Consider the following 15722-nt stretch of genomic DNA (forward strand, 5'->3'; position numbering starts at 1 on the left):
CTTTAATTTAGACTTAATATAGTTTGACTAAGTAAAATCCGTATGATGATAACAATTAGCATTTAATCGTTTAATCATTGTTCTCAAATCATTTGGTATCAATAAGGTATTTTAAGGTATAAGGTATCAAGCTAAACTGAAACTAGAGTATGAACAGTCTGAACGCAGACGAAGAAACCAAGCCTCCATATCTTATCTCTGGAATGCAGTAAGAGGGGGCGGGCTAGACCAGTAACCATAGTAACCGGGTCTAAACCAATCAGAAAGCTAGCCTTCTCAAACTTTGATAAAAGTCGGAAATGACACACGCCCAGCGAGCATTTCCGGGGAAGCGCAGACCGAGACGGTTCGTTCTTTAATGCTCCAAATATATGCATATATTTTACAAATGTAATTGTTTGTCTCTGAATACCTGTAACTCCTGTTTGTCAAATAAATCTTTTGAACTAAGGTGACCGTCTCAGCTGTTTTGAACACGAGTGTGGCACAAAGCCACAACAGATGGTGACCCCGACGTACAGCTGGCGGACACAAGAATTGGATCGAGTGGTGCTGGACACACGCAGAGGAAAACTGGGCCCGATATAACAGGTAAGCGGATTTTACCTAAGTTGGCCGAAAGGCTCAAAAAATTCCGCTATTCGGCCGTAAACCAAATTCTAGCTTCCTCTGTGCGTGTTTCGTACCATCTCCGAAAATAAAGATGGTTGTTAAGCTAATTTACGGTGATTAGTGGTACTTCTGACAAACGGATTACGCGTATTCAGACACTTTTGGTGTTATACGTTGCGTGCGCGTGCGTGAGTGTCCTTTGCACGGCTTAGTTTAACATTTAAGTAAGTGTATTTCGTAGTTAGTTTCACGAGTTTGCCTCGTGCCGGAGGAAGGCAAGGACCTGCCGGGGTTCGCGTCGGACGTGAATGACATATTTCCCTTTTTCCAGCTGGAGTGGTGACCAAGCCGTAGATCTGACGAGATATACGGAAACCGAGTTGGGGACTCGCAGCCACGGGGCGCGTCTTCCGTGACGGGTGTCGACTGCCCGTCAAATTAGACGCCATTAATAATTTAGTTCAAAGGGAAATGTGAAAGTCTGGGACTTAGTTAGTTTTGCCAAATTTCCTGTGATCAGGGATCACATTAGGGTTAGGACGTTGTAATACTTTTTGTTTGCACGTTTTTTCTATGTTGTGTAAAGGCTTCAAGGCCGGAGGCGTTGAGAGAGACGAAACAATAGAGAGAAGGAAAAAAGAGGGGTGGGGGTGAGCTGTGTGTGGGGGCGAAGCAAAGGGTTGCTTTTTTCTTTTTTCTGTGTGTGTGTGTCTGTTGGTGAGTTGAGCTTCCATATCCTGACCGAAAGGGGGCGCTGTTGTGTAAGGCAAGGACAAGTCTGTACTCATAACACAGACTTGTGAATTTTTTTATCACAACGGGGCCAGCTGTGAATGAGAATAAAAAAGATTTGAAAGCCTGAGTGTGTGAACGTTGTCATCAGGTGTGGAACTCATAAATGAGAAACATGTGACTCCTGTGGAAAGTCTACAGGATCAATACATGAGTTAAGAGCATATTGGTGAACAATCTAAACGATATGGAACAATTTAGAATATGAAATAAGTATAAACGCGCACGAAATATGGGAATTATCAAAAAGAAACAGAGGCAATTAGCTAAAGACCAGCAGACCAATAGCTAAAACAAGCATAAATATTCTTAAAGTACCAAAAGTAAGTGGGTAGAGCTTGGTTTTCCTGAATTGGGCTGTAAAAGTTGGATTAATTTAAAAAGAAAGGTGGAATTAGCTGATATTGGCATGTAACAGCTATCTGAAATGTAAGCAGAAATATCTGAATCTTCCAAACATTAGCTGAAAGGAGCACGATGTTCAGAAATTAGCAGGAATAAGTCAGCAGAAGTACAACAACGTTGAAGTAAGCTGAATACAGCTTAAAAGAGGGAGGAGGTGCTTGGAGGTGGTACATCATCAGGCAGGCTAGGAAGCAGCCTGACAGGTGGTCAGAGGTTGGACCAGGTAAAATAAGGGTGAGCAGAGAGGAGGTCGTTGGCTGAACATTCTTAATGCTCTCATTTTAGGGGTGATCTTGGCAGGAGGAGATCTGAACGCCATTTTCAGTCGCTGAACGTTGGGAGAGTAATGTAATACATCGTTTGAAATAGGAAGAATAATCAGCAGCTGATTAAAACCACAGCTGTCAGAGGCCAGACATAAACGGGGATAAGAGAGCGAGGTCAAAAAACATTTGTGTGTTCAATCAGTGTCAGAGGTAAAGGAGGAGGCAGTGACCTCTGGAACTGTTGATCTGCAGCAATGGTTTGAAACTCAAGGCCAGAGGGCCAGAGGGGGACATCCCGTGTACGAGCGATAATTAACCGAGAGATGGAGTCAGAGGGAGTCAGCTGGAGGTATTGTTGGAACAGCTCGCTGTGTGGGAAGATGAAGATGGCAGACAGCCACTCACTAAGCGGGCGAGGGACAGAGGTAAATTGATAACAAACGTACTGAACAGACAGGCAAAGGTAGAGAGCTGCTGACAGAGAGCTGCTGACATGATGCAGAGAAAGAAGGTAGATGGTTGAGGTGTCAAAGAGACCAAGTAGAAGAGCAGCAAGGCTTGCAGCATTGGTGCTGGGTTCAAATTGTTTTATCAGGGTGTGGATAGAAAGAGAAATGGAGTAGGGGTGGTCTTGGAGGAAGTGAGGCGTAGGTCTGACGAAGGCCTAAGAGGAAATAAGGAGGATGATTCGTTGTGGTGACTTCTGTGTAGTAAGCTAGGTCGGTTAGCTTCATTTAGCTTAGGAGCTCCACTACATGTTATAATATCTGGACTAGTTCAAGTACCTGATATTATACTTAATTTAAACGGATTCTCTCTTTTTCGAGCTACTTGACAGATATGTGCTTAGAAGTACTGTGTGGGAGATGGTCTAAAAACCAGTGACATGAGACGTTAATTTTCTTTGACCCATCAAAATGAATGTGGTCATTTATTAACAGAATCAAAGTTTAACATCAAACATTGTACACGTGATTATTCTGATTGAACGCACTAACACAGCTTAATTAATGATCTTTACAATGAGAAATCATACGGCCATGATTTCTCACTTGCAACTAAAAATACAACAGACATTTCTGAAAATATCTGGATTAATTACTGGCAAGATAGAAGTTTAAAGATGGGAAAATGAAGTTTAAATGGAGAGAGATGGATGAGGAAAAGTGTCTGTATAACCAGAACAGCACGCTCCTTTAGACGCAGCTTAACCCACGGTACACTGGCAGTTGAAGATAGACTCTTTTACCTTTCTGAAGATATTTCAGTTCCGGCGTAAAGTTCCATTTCAAGCCACCTTTCAGCGTCTCTGTAAGAACAGCTGTGACTTCAGGAGTTGTGAGATCATCACAGAACAAACTTCCTCATTGTTCAGAGCGTTCGTCGGGTAGAGCCACAGCGAGACGTCGTGGCATCGACGGACTATTGTCACTCCATTAGAAACTGTTCGAACTTCTGTTCTTCTGAACTTCTCTCGTTCAGGAACTTCTGGTTCGAGGTTCTCCCTGGAACTCTTGTTCTGCTCTGGAACGTTGTTCTCTCTGGAACTAGGAAGTGTCGACCCTTTTAAAGAGTTCGCTTCGGGTCCCTTTTTTGGGAAATCCTGATTGGTTGAAAGAACCAACAGGGGTGTGGTTTTGGTGACGTAAGAGGTTACTACAAGTCAGAAAAACAGTGAGATGTTTTTGGAACCGACAGAGAAATGTTTTGGAGCAGACAGGAAAATGTTTTGGCGAAATGGGAGGAAACAGGTGCCAGCTTCTGTTTCTGTCTGAGAGGTTTTAAAAACATGACAGTTCGTTCCAATAAACTTGTTTGCGACTGTCTCTGACTTTTGACCAACATCACTCCTTCTCATTTCAGACAGAAGATCAAAAAATGCATAATTACTCTGTAACAGACATTAACTTGATTTCTACTTTGAATGAGGATTAAAAAATCATTAATACTGTTTCACAGTTGATTTAAAATGAGTAGTTCACTTCAACATTTAAAATGGTTTGAACTAAACACACTTTGATTATCAAGATATTGTAAAATAGTAATGATAATATAAAAAAAGAGTGTTCTTTCAATTGATTAGTGCAGGACACACTTAGAAAGTCTCTGGATGAGCTTAATTTGTATTTCTGGACTCAAATCAATGAAATAACAGTTTCTGTCCCATGAAGGTCCTCAGGGTCAGATTTTGACCTGAGGCTTAGTTCACTACATCTGAAAAGGGAAAAGCCGAAGGAAGAAGGACAAATAAACATCATAAACAGGTCAAATTAAGTTTATGACACATTGTAAACAAATTAGCCAAAATTTCTTCTTGGAATTGACAATAACATCAGTTAATAAATTTCAATTAAATTCAACTAAAAAATGACAGAACGTAAGATAAGGAATAAACAGAATCCTTGACACTTGTAAAATGAAGAAAAAATTTATTCTGCTCAAAGAAACTCTTAACTTAACACAAATTGAAATGCTTGGGTTAAATTAATCAGTCTAAGTGACTTTATCACATATTGAAAATGTTGTCTAGAGTTTAGGAGCTGTTCCCTTCTAAGAGCTACCTGAACTGGGTTATTTATGGGAAAAACAACAATTCTAGTGGGTAAATGAAATGACTCTAAACATCTTGAGATTTCACACAGGTCCTATGAGTGCATAAGGAGAACAGAGTTGAGTACATGGTGAGTTTGAGAAGTTGTGCTTTGTGAACAAAGGTGCATGTAGACGTTTCTGTGCAGTGCTAATGGTCTCTGTGATGTCTTGAAGTGTAGACATAGTCTTAACTGAAGTGAATTAGAAGTATTTTGTTTAGGATGCAGTGAACAAGAATAGTTATGAGATGGAAGGATTTGCAGATTTGTTATATAACAAGCAGTGGTTACATATAATCATGCTGCCTAAACCTTTACAAAGTCTAAATGGATAATGTAGACCTGAGAGTGGTCCTCACTGTCAGGTGGTGAGTCAAAATACATATTCTAAAAAAGTGAAGACATTATTTTGAATGGAATATTTTATGCAGTAGGCGTAAAGAATTGGATTGTGCAGTGCTTGATGGAAGTTTCACTCGTATTTGAGCGTTTAAAACATCTGTTGTGCAATCCAGGACACCAGAATGACTTTGTTGAAGGTAAACGCTGTGGTCCCAGAATAGAACTTGCTAACAGATGATTAATGTTGATAACAGATGAATGTTGAATCAGACTTTTAATAATTGGATTGTTTATTTTTCCTTCTCAGCAGCCTGAGAAGACAGAGCTATGGATTGGGGAGGTGAGTCTGGCTAGGCCCACAAAACACAGACAGGTAGTCTTCAGATACATACAGCATCCATCTGAGTGTTGATCATGACCCTCTAGTGCTGGGTGCCGGATCGGATACCAGATGTGTTCAGGTGGACGCTGAAGTTGGGTCTGGGAAATCTGACCAATGGGATGTTTCAATGAAACTGTCAGTCGAGCACCACTGACACAACAACAAAGAAATTGTCAGCCAAGCAATATAACTTTTCACTATGGAAACAAGCAAAGATCTATCAGTCCAACAACAAACTGAATTAACTGTCCAGAGGGGGTCCTGGAGTTTGTCAACAGCGGGAACATACAGTCAAGTCTCGCTGTATGCTGAGCTATGAACTGCTGCACAAAGCTGAACTGGTCTCCAGACCAAGGGAGACAAACTGAAGACAGAAAGGCTGAAAGAAAAGCTGGTGGTCCATCTGTCCAAGATCACTAACATCAACTGCAGCCTGACGGAGGCGTCAACCCCACATTTGGTCGGTGATGGTCATCCGAGCGCCTTGGGGTCTGGATCAAAACTGCAGTTGGCTTTGATAATAATCACTCACATCGGCTCATTTTAAGACAGGTGACAAAACATGACACAGAAGTACTACTGTGGGGGTGCTAGATGATTCGCCCTTTTCCAATTGCTCTGAGATGAAAATTGTTTTATTACCTCTAAACCTAATAGGACGATGAATAATGCTCCCCACCCCTGAGCAAAATATTGACTTTTTAACTTTTCGTTTATACAGGTGAAGGAGTCTCATTCAAGAGAAACCTGTACCTGAGACTTGATTTGGATGGAGTTCACTAATGTTTTCTAAAGTAATACTAAATGATTGTCTTTGCCTTGAATGAGCTCATTTGGTGGGTCTGGTTTGATACAAGGGATGAAATTTATTTAATGGTTAACTCTTTGCTAAATTATAGGAGAGCTTGGGTTATATTTGGCTATTTTTTTTTTTTGCAAAACCTGGATTGAATAACAGTAGGGGGAAGATTAAAACTACACCATATTTTATATTTCTGAAACTAATACTCAGACTGGGTGTTAGTAAATTATAGCCAGTAAAACTTTGGATTTGAAACAGAAAACTGTTTCAAAAAGGGGGAAGGTGAAGGCTGCTCTTAGAAGGAAACAGTTCATACAATTACAAAATGTACAAAAATAACTTCTTATATACAAAGCAGGAAACAGTTCATATAATGATTAGATCATTACAAAATATACAAAAATAACTTCTTAGGGTTTTATATTTAAATGAACAGCAAAAAGCCAGTAGTAAGTCTGAGGCGTTTAAAGGATCATTTAAGATAATCACATTGACATTTGAAAAGTGGAATAAATCAGAAGCCTACAAAACGACATTGCACTTGTATATATCGGTTTAACAAAAGTATTTTTCTCTTTCTTTGTTGTAATGTGTACAGATTCCAGAAAAGGGGGACGCCCCTAGCATCAAAACACAGACTCCTGAAGTGGATTTGAGCAAAGGTTAAGGAGAAATGGAGTGATTCGGTATTTTTAAACACAACTGACTTGACCGACTGGACAGGACTTAAATAGTTTAATTGGGCTAATAAAAGGTTTCATGAACAAAGTATTTTAACCACATTTTTTCCTTCCTTTTTCTTCCTTGCTCCCTTCTTTCGCACAGACAGGTACCTGGAGGGAAGATTAAATTCCTCTTGTTTCCACAGTGTATATGTCAGTTGTTTAAAACTTTTAAGGTTATATTGTACTTTGAGGTTGTTGGCGCAAGCGTTTAATGAAGTTACTTCCACAGGCTCCAGGAGGAGGGAGGCCGGCGTGGGGAATTATTTATTGCAGGGTGTTGTTGTGTATGGGTGTTGTGTTATTATGTTTAACTTTGCTTATTGTAGGTAGATCCGTTGACTGCAAAGGCTTGGAAGGGTGGAAGACGGTACTACAGTACACAGGTATCCTGTGGGATTCCTGGTTTCCCTCTGTCTGTTTGTGTCTGTTTGTGTCTGTTTGTCACTTTCCCTCCACAGCTAATCACCCAACTCATCACACCTGCCACCAATCTGAGGAGTACTGCTACTCACCCATTTAAGCAGCTGCCAGCCTCCTCTCCAGTGCTGGGACATCTTCTGACAATTGGACCTTCCACGGCCTGATTCATTCTGGTCCTCCTTAGGACTTCTCCCACCACTGGGACTCCTTCCTGTGGACCTTTGATGTCTCGTCTCCAGCAACAAACATCCACCACTCTGTCTGGGTCAACCTCCTACTCTCTCCTGGATTACTCCTCACACCCAGGATCCCACTCTTTGCTCCTCCTCAACCATCTCCTGCAACAGAAACAAGTAAGGATCAATTCTTGTTTTATCATCATCATCATCTACCAAGAGGACATATATATATATTCACCGTCTCTCCCCTTCCCTTACAGCTGTTCGAGTTTTTATCTCCACCTGTAAATAAATATCACTTACCTTTTTACCTGCCTCGTGTCCTTGCTTCCTTGGTCTGCTACATTGGGGGTCGACGTTGTATAAACCTGATATATCCCTGTAGAAGTCCAGTATGTACCTCATTTCAGTTTCAAGTGTATAGATGAATGTAAGAATAGCATTTTATTTCAGTTTTACAAGCACTGTTTTATTATAACCATTACAGTGTAAGAGTACACACTAGCAGTAGCAATAATGACCATCAGGGTGTCCAATAATTAAGAAACAGGTTTTACTCACTAGGAAGTAACCACAGTCAGTTTTTCCAGGCCCACAAATGGGTCATGGATCCCACAGATAAAATAATCAAAAGGCCATACAGGGTGTTTAACAATTCGCAAGCTTTGGTGTCCAGCTTTTCTCATCAGGAGGGAGAATCTCTGACCGAGGAGACTGACTACGGACCACCACACTGGACTGGGTCCTGCTGAAAAGAGGGATAGGACCCCACCAGGTGGTGGAGAGAACATCACACGCCATCGGTCTCCAGAAGGAGAGTGACACCTGTTACGACCACAACCAGTGCGCCCCTGCAGATGAGCTGAATCGATTGCTGGACCAGATTGAGGCTGATCTGCTGGAACATCAGGAGTACAGCTCCCCACTACACCTGGAGGAGGTGACAGGGCCTTCGTGGGAGCTCACTCTTTGCCCCTTTGTCCTGGTAGAAAAAGGCAGTAGCAAACATTGGAGAAAGAAGTCTCCGCTCTGCCTAAGTCGGTCAGTCAGGTGGAATGGGGAAGGATGGAAGGAAGATTCCCAGCCCTGACCGTGAAGAACAGAAGATGCGTCAAACTGATTTTAGTTTTGTCCCAATGCACATACACATCATTTAGAATGTCTAATCAGACTGATAAAGGTTCTGAGGACTTTACATGAAGATATCTCTGCGGGCCGAATCCCGCCGAGCACCAAAAGGACCCTTGTGGACGAACAAGGCCTCCCACCGCAAGCTCAAGAACCGAAGACCTGTTAGATAGTCCTGTTTAAATTGAGTGTGTTGTCTTTTTCCTGTTTAACATGAGTGTCTTGTCTTTCCTTTCAGTCATTCTGAAAAACAACCAGAGAAGGGTCGTGGATTCAATTGGAAACTCTTAACTATTCAAAATTTTACTCCATTCAATTGGGCATTTAATCATTCTAAAATCCCACGAGGTATTTTAAAGGTGGTTTAACAGGAGGTCAATTTTGGTATTAGGGTAGAGTTTTACTTATTTTAGTGTGTTGGGTATTTATCTTTTACTAGGAGTGTTGTAGTTTTTTTTGTTTTTGTTTGTATTTTTATAAAGGTTTATGCATTTGGTATTTTTTACAGGTTTTGAAGGGTTTGAACCAGGGGTCTGGTCCAGGACCCCTGGAGGGTTGGAGTAAGTTTGGGTGCGGTGGCAGTGTGACTCACTTCCATCTGGAAACATCCAAAAGAGTGTGATCTCCCATGAATATGGGGAGATCAAAAGAGGGATTGTTGGATTTCATATTTTTATATCTTTTTATATTTCCTATCAAGCATTCAAATGTCATGTTATACAAAGTGTGTGTGTGTCTTTCTTCCAGGGTTGAACTATATTTATAGAAAATGTTTACTAATTCTAACTATTTTACCTTTACCCATGGTATGGTATGGTATGAAGTTTATTCATTTTAAAAAAGTACAAAACAATTCCATAACAATATATAAAAAAGATACAAAAAAATTTAAAATGAAAGGCAGCAGAAAGAAGAAAAAATCTTATTATATCTGCCCCTTTTTTCAAACAATTATTTCAGACATATTAATTTTCAAGTAACAGAACAAAATGAATAACTTTCTAATTTTTCTAATTCTAATACAAAACACACACTAAGCTACTTCATATATACTTTTTTAACAATCTAGATTTGATCTTTTTCTTAAATGTACACATTGACTTGACATTTTTTACATCACTCTCTAGACCATTCCACAATCCAACTCCTTGGATTGAGGTAGACCTTCCCTTCAGACTAGTTCTGAATTTTAGTTTGACAAATATTTCTATCCCCTTAAGATTGTAACAACTTTGTCTTTTAACAAAATTTCTTTGGATATTTAATGGTAATGTGTTATTTTGAGCCCTATACATAACTGATAAAATACTATAATCTACTAAATCATGGAACTTCAATAACTTCAGTTGATGAAATAATGTGCTTGATGGGTGACTGTAATGCTTTCTGGTGATGATTCTTACAGCTCTTTTCTGTAAAATAAAAATAGGTTTTGTAAATGTTTTACACGCTTTCCCCCAAACATCAATGCAATAGATTAAATGTGGAACAATGATTGCGTTATACAACATGTACAGAGCTTTATCATTTAATAATTCCCTGACTTTGTATAGTACTGCAATAGATTTAGATATTTTTGTTCTTACAGAATTTATGTGATTTTTCCATGTTAGCTGTTCATCAATGATTACACCCAAAAATTTCATCTCATTAACTCTACAAATCTCAACACCCTCAATTTTAAATGGATCGTCAACAGTTTTCTTTTTGTTACTAAATATCATGTATTTAGTTTTATCTAAATTTAATGATAATTTATTAATTTTAAACCAAGTTTGTATTTTATCAAATTCTGTCTTCATCAGTTCCAACATCCGTTTTACATCTTTACCCAAACAAAAAAATGTGGTGTCATCTGCAAAAAGGACACATTTGAGGAGTCCTGATACATTCACTAAGTCATTCACATATAAAATAAATAACTTTGGTCCAAGTACAGAGCCTTGAGGAACTCCACAAGTGATATTGCACAAGTCAGATCTTACACCATTTATTTGTACAAACTGTTTCCTATCTTTTAAATAGCTAGATACCCAGTGTAATGCTGGTCCTCTTATACCATATTTATTTAATTTTTCAAGGAGAATAGTGTGGTCAATAGTATCGAATGCTTTTTTTAAATCAACAAAAATACTAACACAATACTGTTTTTGATCGACAGCAGTAGTTATTTGTTCCATTATTTCCATGAGAGCCATTGATGTAGAGTTTTTTGCTCTAAACCCATACTGACTGCTACTTAGAATGTTTTGTTTAGTAATAAATGTATCTAATCTGGTCACAAACAGTTTTTCTAGAATTTTTGAGAATTGTGGTAATAAGGATATTGGTCTATAATTACTGAACACACATTTATCACCATTTTTAAAGAGAGGAACTACCTTTGCTACTTTCATATTGTCTGGAAATATTCCTTTTGAAAATGATAAATTACAAATATATGTAAACGGCTCGATAACATAACTCATTATGTCCTTTACAAACATCATATCCATGTCCACCCAGTCTTTTGATCTCTTATCTGTAAGATTTTTTACTACATTCATTATTTCTTCTTTGTCAGTTCCATTAAGAAAAATACTGTTGTCACAACCTATAACTGAATGGTTCACATTATTGTCTACTTTTGGTATTTTAGCAGCAAGCCTTGATCCAACGTTCACAAAATGATGATTGAATCCATTTACAATTTCATTTTCATCATGGATTTCATCGTCATCTTTCAAAAAATATTGTGAAATACCTGTTTTTGCTTTATGACTTTTCAGATCACTATTTATTACTCGCCATGTAGCTTTCATATCACCATTACTTTTATTTAATAAATCACTATAATATTCCTTCTTGTGTTTCCTTATAACATATAATCTTATATTAGCTAATGATAATTTTACAAGTTCACATTTGATATATTACAAGCAATCAAATCATGCCAGATAGCAGGTAAGATACTGATTAACTCCAGGGAAGAGTCCTTCTTTGTTCCCTGAGCATGGGGGGGGCTGGCCGCTCACACACACACACACACTCACACACACACACTGACTGATTAACATAAATAAAACTAGAACACATTTCTTTAATTTAGACTTAATATAGTTTGACTAAGTAAAATCCGTATGATAATAACAATTAGCATTTAATCGTTTAATCATTGTTCTCAAATCATTTGGTATCAATAAGGTATAATCAAGCTAAACTGAAACTAGAGTATGAACAGTCTGAACGCAGACGAAGAAACCAAGCCTCCATATCTTATCTCTGGAATGCAGTAAGAGGGGGGCGGGCTAGACCAGTAACCATAGTAATCGGGTCTAAACCAATCAGAAAGCTAGCCTTCTCAAACTTTGATAAAAGCTGGAAATGACACACGCCCAGCGAGCATTTCCGGGGAAGCGCAGACCGAGACGGTTCGTTCTTTAATGCTCCAAATATATGCATATATTTTACAAATGTAATTGTTTGTCTCTGAATACCTGTAACTCCTGTTTGTCAAATAAATCTTTTGAACTAAGGTGACCGTCTCAGCTGTTTTGAACACGAGTGTGGCACAAAGCCACAACAATATATATTTGCATAGATGCAAAAAAATATGTCTGCTGTTATAACACAAAACCTTTTCATTTGTCAGGGTATGAAATCCACATTACTCCATAAATCAAAGATCAAACATTCCAAGTGAATAAGGAAAAATAACAAGTTATGACATTAACTTTGTTCATAACTTTTTTTGTCATATAATAGGAGCAGAATAACAGTCCAACCAATAATTGTGAGCTGGTAAGAACTTGTGACAGGTGTAACATTTTACAAAAAACTAATGGCTGCACACAGCCTGGCAAGGGTCATACATCCAACTAACGAGAGATATATTATTATAGAAAACATTTGCCTGCATAAACACATAAACATGCAATCCCAAATACATTGCTGCAAATTTAACATAATTTAATAAAAGAAATTTAATAAGTAAAATAAACTCAAAATAACAACATCAGGTTTGAAGGCCTACTCTGGCATACTTAGCTCCGTGTTTGGTGTCAAAATGCTGACGTAGATTGTACTCTTTGACGACCATCTGTGCCTCATAACACAAAAGATATACCGGTTTCTCTCCTTGAAGCACAAACATATATTCACATTCCCATCTTTCTTGAAACAGCCTTCATCTTTATAAAATTTTCTCTTCCTGGACATTTTGGGATTGTTTGTATTTCTCAATTCCAATTGTTCAGAAAATTATATTGATGTGGAAAAACTGCAATCTAGTGGTGGGATGCTGTTACTTTGCAGGTAACATTGGCATGCAATATGGGAAATGTAGTTTGTTGTCAGTGCACCCATTTGACTTATTTATTATACGACAATCAAACCTTTTAAGCTCTCGCAGGCCACATAAAATGACGTGGTGGTGGGCCACATCTGGCTCGCGGGCCTTGAGTTTGACACGTGATCTAACGATGCTTGAATTCAAGGTAAAGAACACAAACTTTGAAGTTTGTGAACTTTAGAATTTTCCATATTTCTGCATAAAAATGACGTAAAACATCAACAGATTTTCACACAATTCCTAAAAGTAAACAACGAGAACTCTGTTAAACTAATGAGACAACAATATTATATTCGGTCATATCCTGATGCATGCTCAATAATCCAGGTAGAAAAATCTAAAAAAGTTAATTCTGGTCCTCTGGACATTCAAAAAAAAACAAAACAAGGCAAAACAACAAAATAATTGTAGAAACATTTCGTCGTTCATCCGAAAGATCATCCGAAAGACTTCCTCAGTCTGAGGTGCTGTATTCAGCTCAGTTTCCTAAATAGCACCTCTCAGAGTGGATCAACCAGTTTGCTGTTGACAACCAAAACCAGCTGATCACATGATCAAGGAGGACCATCAGCCTAACGATGTATCATTAGTACACTGATGGCTGTTTACTATTCACAGGGGGCTGAATGATACTAGCAGTAACAGCATTGTAAGAGGGGGACAGTTGAACACGGAGACCTCCACCCCTGTTTAATGATGGATGGTTTCTTTTCACAAAGATGGCCTCCTTTACTCCTCTCTCAAACCATCGTTCCTCTCTATCCAGGTTGTGAACATCTTCATCCCTGAAAGAGTGACCGCTGGCCTGGAGATGAGTGTAGACCGCAGAGTCCTGGTCAGATGATGTTGAACTTCTGTGCTGGACCATCCTTTTGGCCAGTGGCTGTTTAGTTCTCCGATGTAAGACTGATCACAGCCCTCCTGACACTGAACAGCATACACAATATTACTCTGCTTGTGCCGGGGGACTGGATCTTTGGGATGTTTATGGGAAAATACATTACGGCAAAGACTGGTTCATCTATGATTTTGTCTGTTTAAAGCAGGTCTCTCTTGAAAATGAGTTCTCGTAACTCATTGAGACTAAGCTGTATAAATAAAGGTTAAAAGCATATTTAAAAACAGTACAATATACTCCCAATGCCCCAAAATGTACGAAGTAATTTAAAGGTAAAATATGAGTGATTAAGTCAACAAGGAAGTGGGCCAGCAATGGAGGAGGGGGCGTACCAAAGAGACCATCGTGTCACAAGCAGAACTGGTTTGTACCACTTTGGAGTAAGCTGTTGGGGGAAGAATCAGTTTTGTTGTGCGTTTCCTTGACTGATGAAGCCTTCCGGACCGAAGGCGAAACCTTTCAACACAAAGAAACACACAAAAAAAGAAACTGTCCAGATGACCTGTCTGAAAAATGTTGGATTGTATACATGGATTATTGAGCATGGATTTTGTTGAGTGATTAAGCTTTCTACTTTTTAAAGTTACCTAACAGTCCACTGATGAAGATTTAGGCTATACTTGTATTATTATTATTTTTTTAATTTACAGGTTTTTTCCAGTAGTTTTCCCAGTTTCTTGTAATAGTCAGGATGGAGTGTCGGTTTGTAATTTCTTCCACTTGATGGTGACATTGTTACAGGAAAAGACTACCTGGTACATGTCCTGATGCATGCTCAATAATCCAGGTAGAAAAATCTAAAAAAGTTAAATCTGGTCCTCTGGACATTCAAAAAACAAAACAAAGCAAAACAACAAAAAATGTAGAACCGTTTCGTCTCTCATCCGAGAGACTTCCTCAGTCTGAGGTGCTGTATCCAGCTCAGTCTCTTAAATAGCACCTTCTCAGAGTGTATCAACCAGTTTTGCTGCTGACAACCAAAACCAGCTGATCACATGCTCAAGAAGGACCATCAGCCTAACAATGGATCATTAGCACACTGATGGCTGTTTACTATTCACAGAGGGCTGAGTGATACTAGCAATCACAGCATTGTAAGAGGTGGACAATTGAACACGTAGGCCTCCACCCCTGTTTAATGATGGACGGTTTCTTTTCACAAAGATGGCCTCCTTTACTCCTCTCTCAAACCATCGTTCCTCTCTGTCCAGGATGTGAACATCTTCATCCCTGAAAGAGTGACCTCTGGCCTGGAGATGAGTGTAGACCGCAGAGTCCTGGCCTGATGATGTTGATCTTCTGTGCTGGGCCATCCATGCTATTGACCATTTTCTGTACCACAGACTGTACCCAGGGGAGGCCACACCTAGTCTGTATGGTTTACCTAAAATCCACAAACAAGGTGTACCTTTAAGACCAATTGTTAGCATGATTAACTCTGTCACTTACAATGTTTCCAAATACCTGGCGTCTGTACTCATCCCTTTAGTTGGCAGCTCAGAACACCACATACAGAACACCATGGACTTTGTGGATAAGGTGAGGGATGTCATCATGGAGACTGATGAAACAATGGTCTCTTTTGATGTCACATCACTCTTTACATGCATTCCTGTTGATGATGCAGTAGAGGTGGTCAGTTTAAAATTAAAATCAGACACCACTCTGAGCAGCAGGACCACGCTTTCCACAGAACAACTGTGTCAACTCTTGAAACTGTGCCTGCAGTCAACCTAGTTCACATATGGGGAGAAATATTATAGGCAGAAACATGGGTGTGCTATGGGGTCTCCAGTTTCTCCTATTGTTGCCAACCTGTACATGGAGGAGGTAGAAAAGAGAGCCTTGAC

General features: G+C 39.2%; 1 protein-coding gene across 1 annotated transcript in view; it reads left to right on the forward strand.

Moving 5' to 3' along the window:
- LOC119422487 (BUB3-interacting and GLEBS motif-containing protein ZNF207-like) overlaps positions 1-966 on the forward strand; it is a 2093-nt gene extending 1127 nt beyond the window's left edge. The window contains exon 4 of the mRNA XM_037689862.1: positions 944-966. Coding sequence (XP_037545790.1) covers positions 944-966 — 23 coding nt within the window. The remainder of the gene's footprint in view (positions 1-943) is intronic.
- The last annotated feature ends 14756 nt before the right edge of the window (positions 967-15722 follow it).

This window comes from Nematolebias whitei, chromosome 16 (assembly GCF_014905685.2).
Source record: "Nematolebias whitei isolate Nwh7 chromosome 16, NemWhi1, whole genome shotgun sequence".
Lineage (NCBI taxonomy): Eukaryota > Metazoa > Chordata > Actinopteri > Cyprinodontiformes > Rivulidae > Nematolebias > Nematolebias whitei.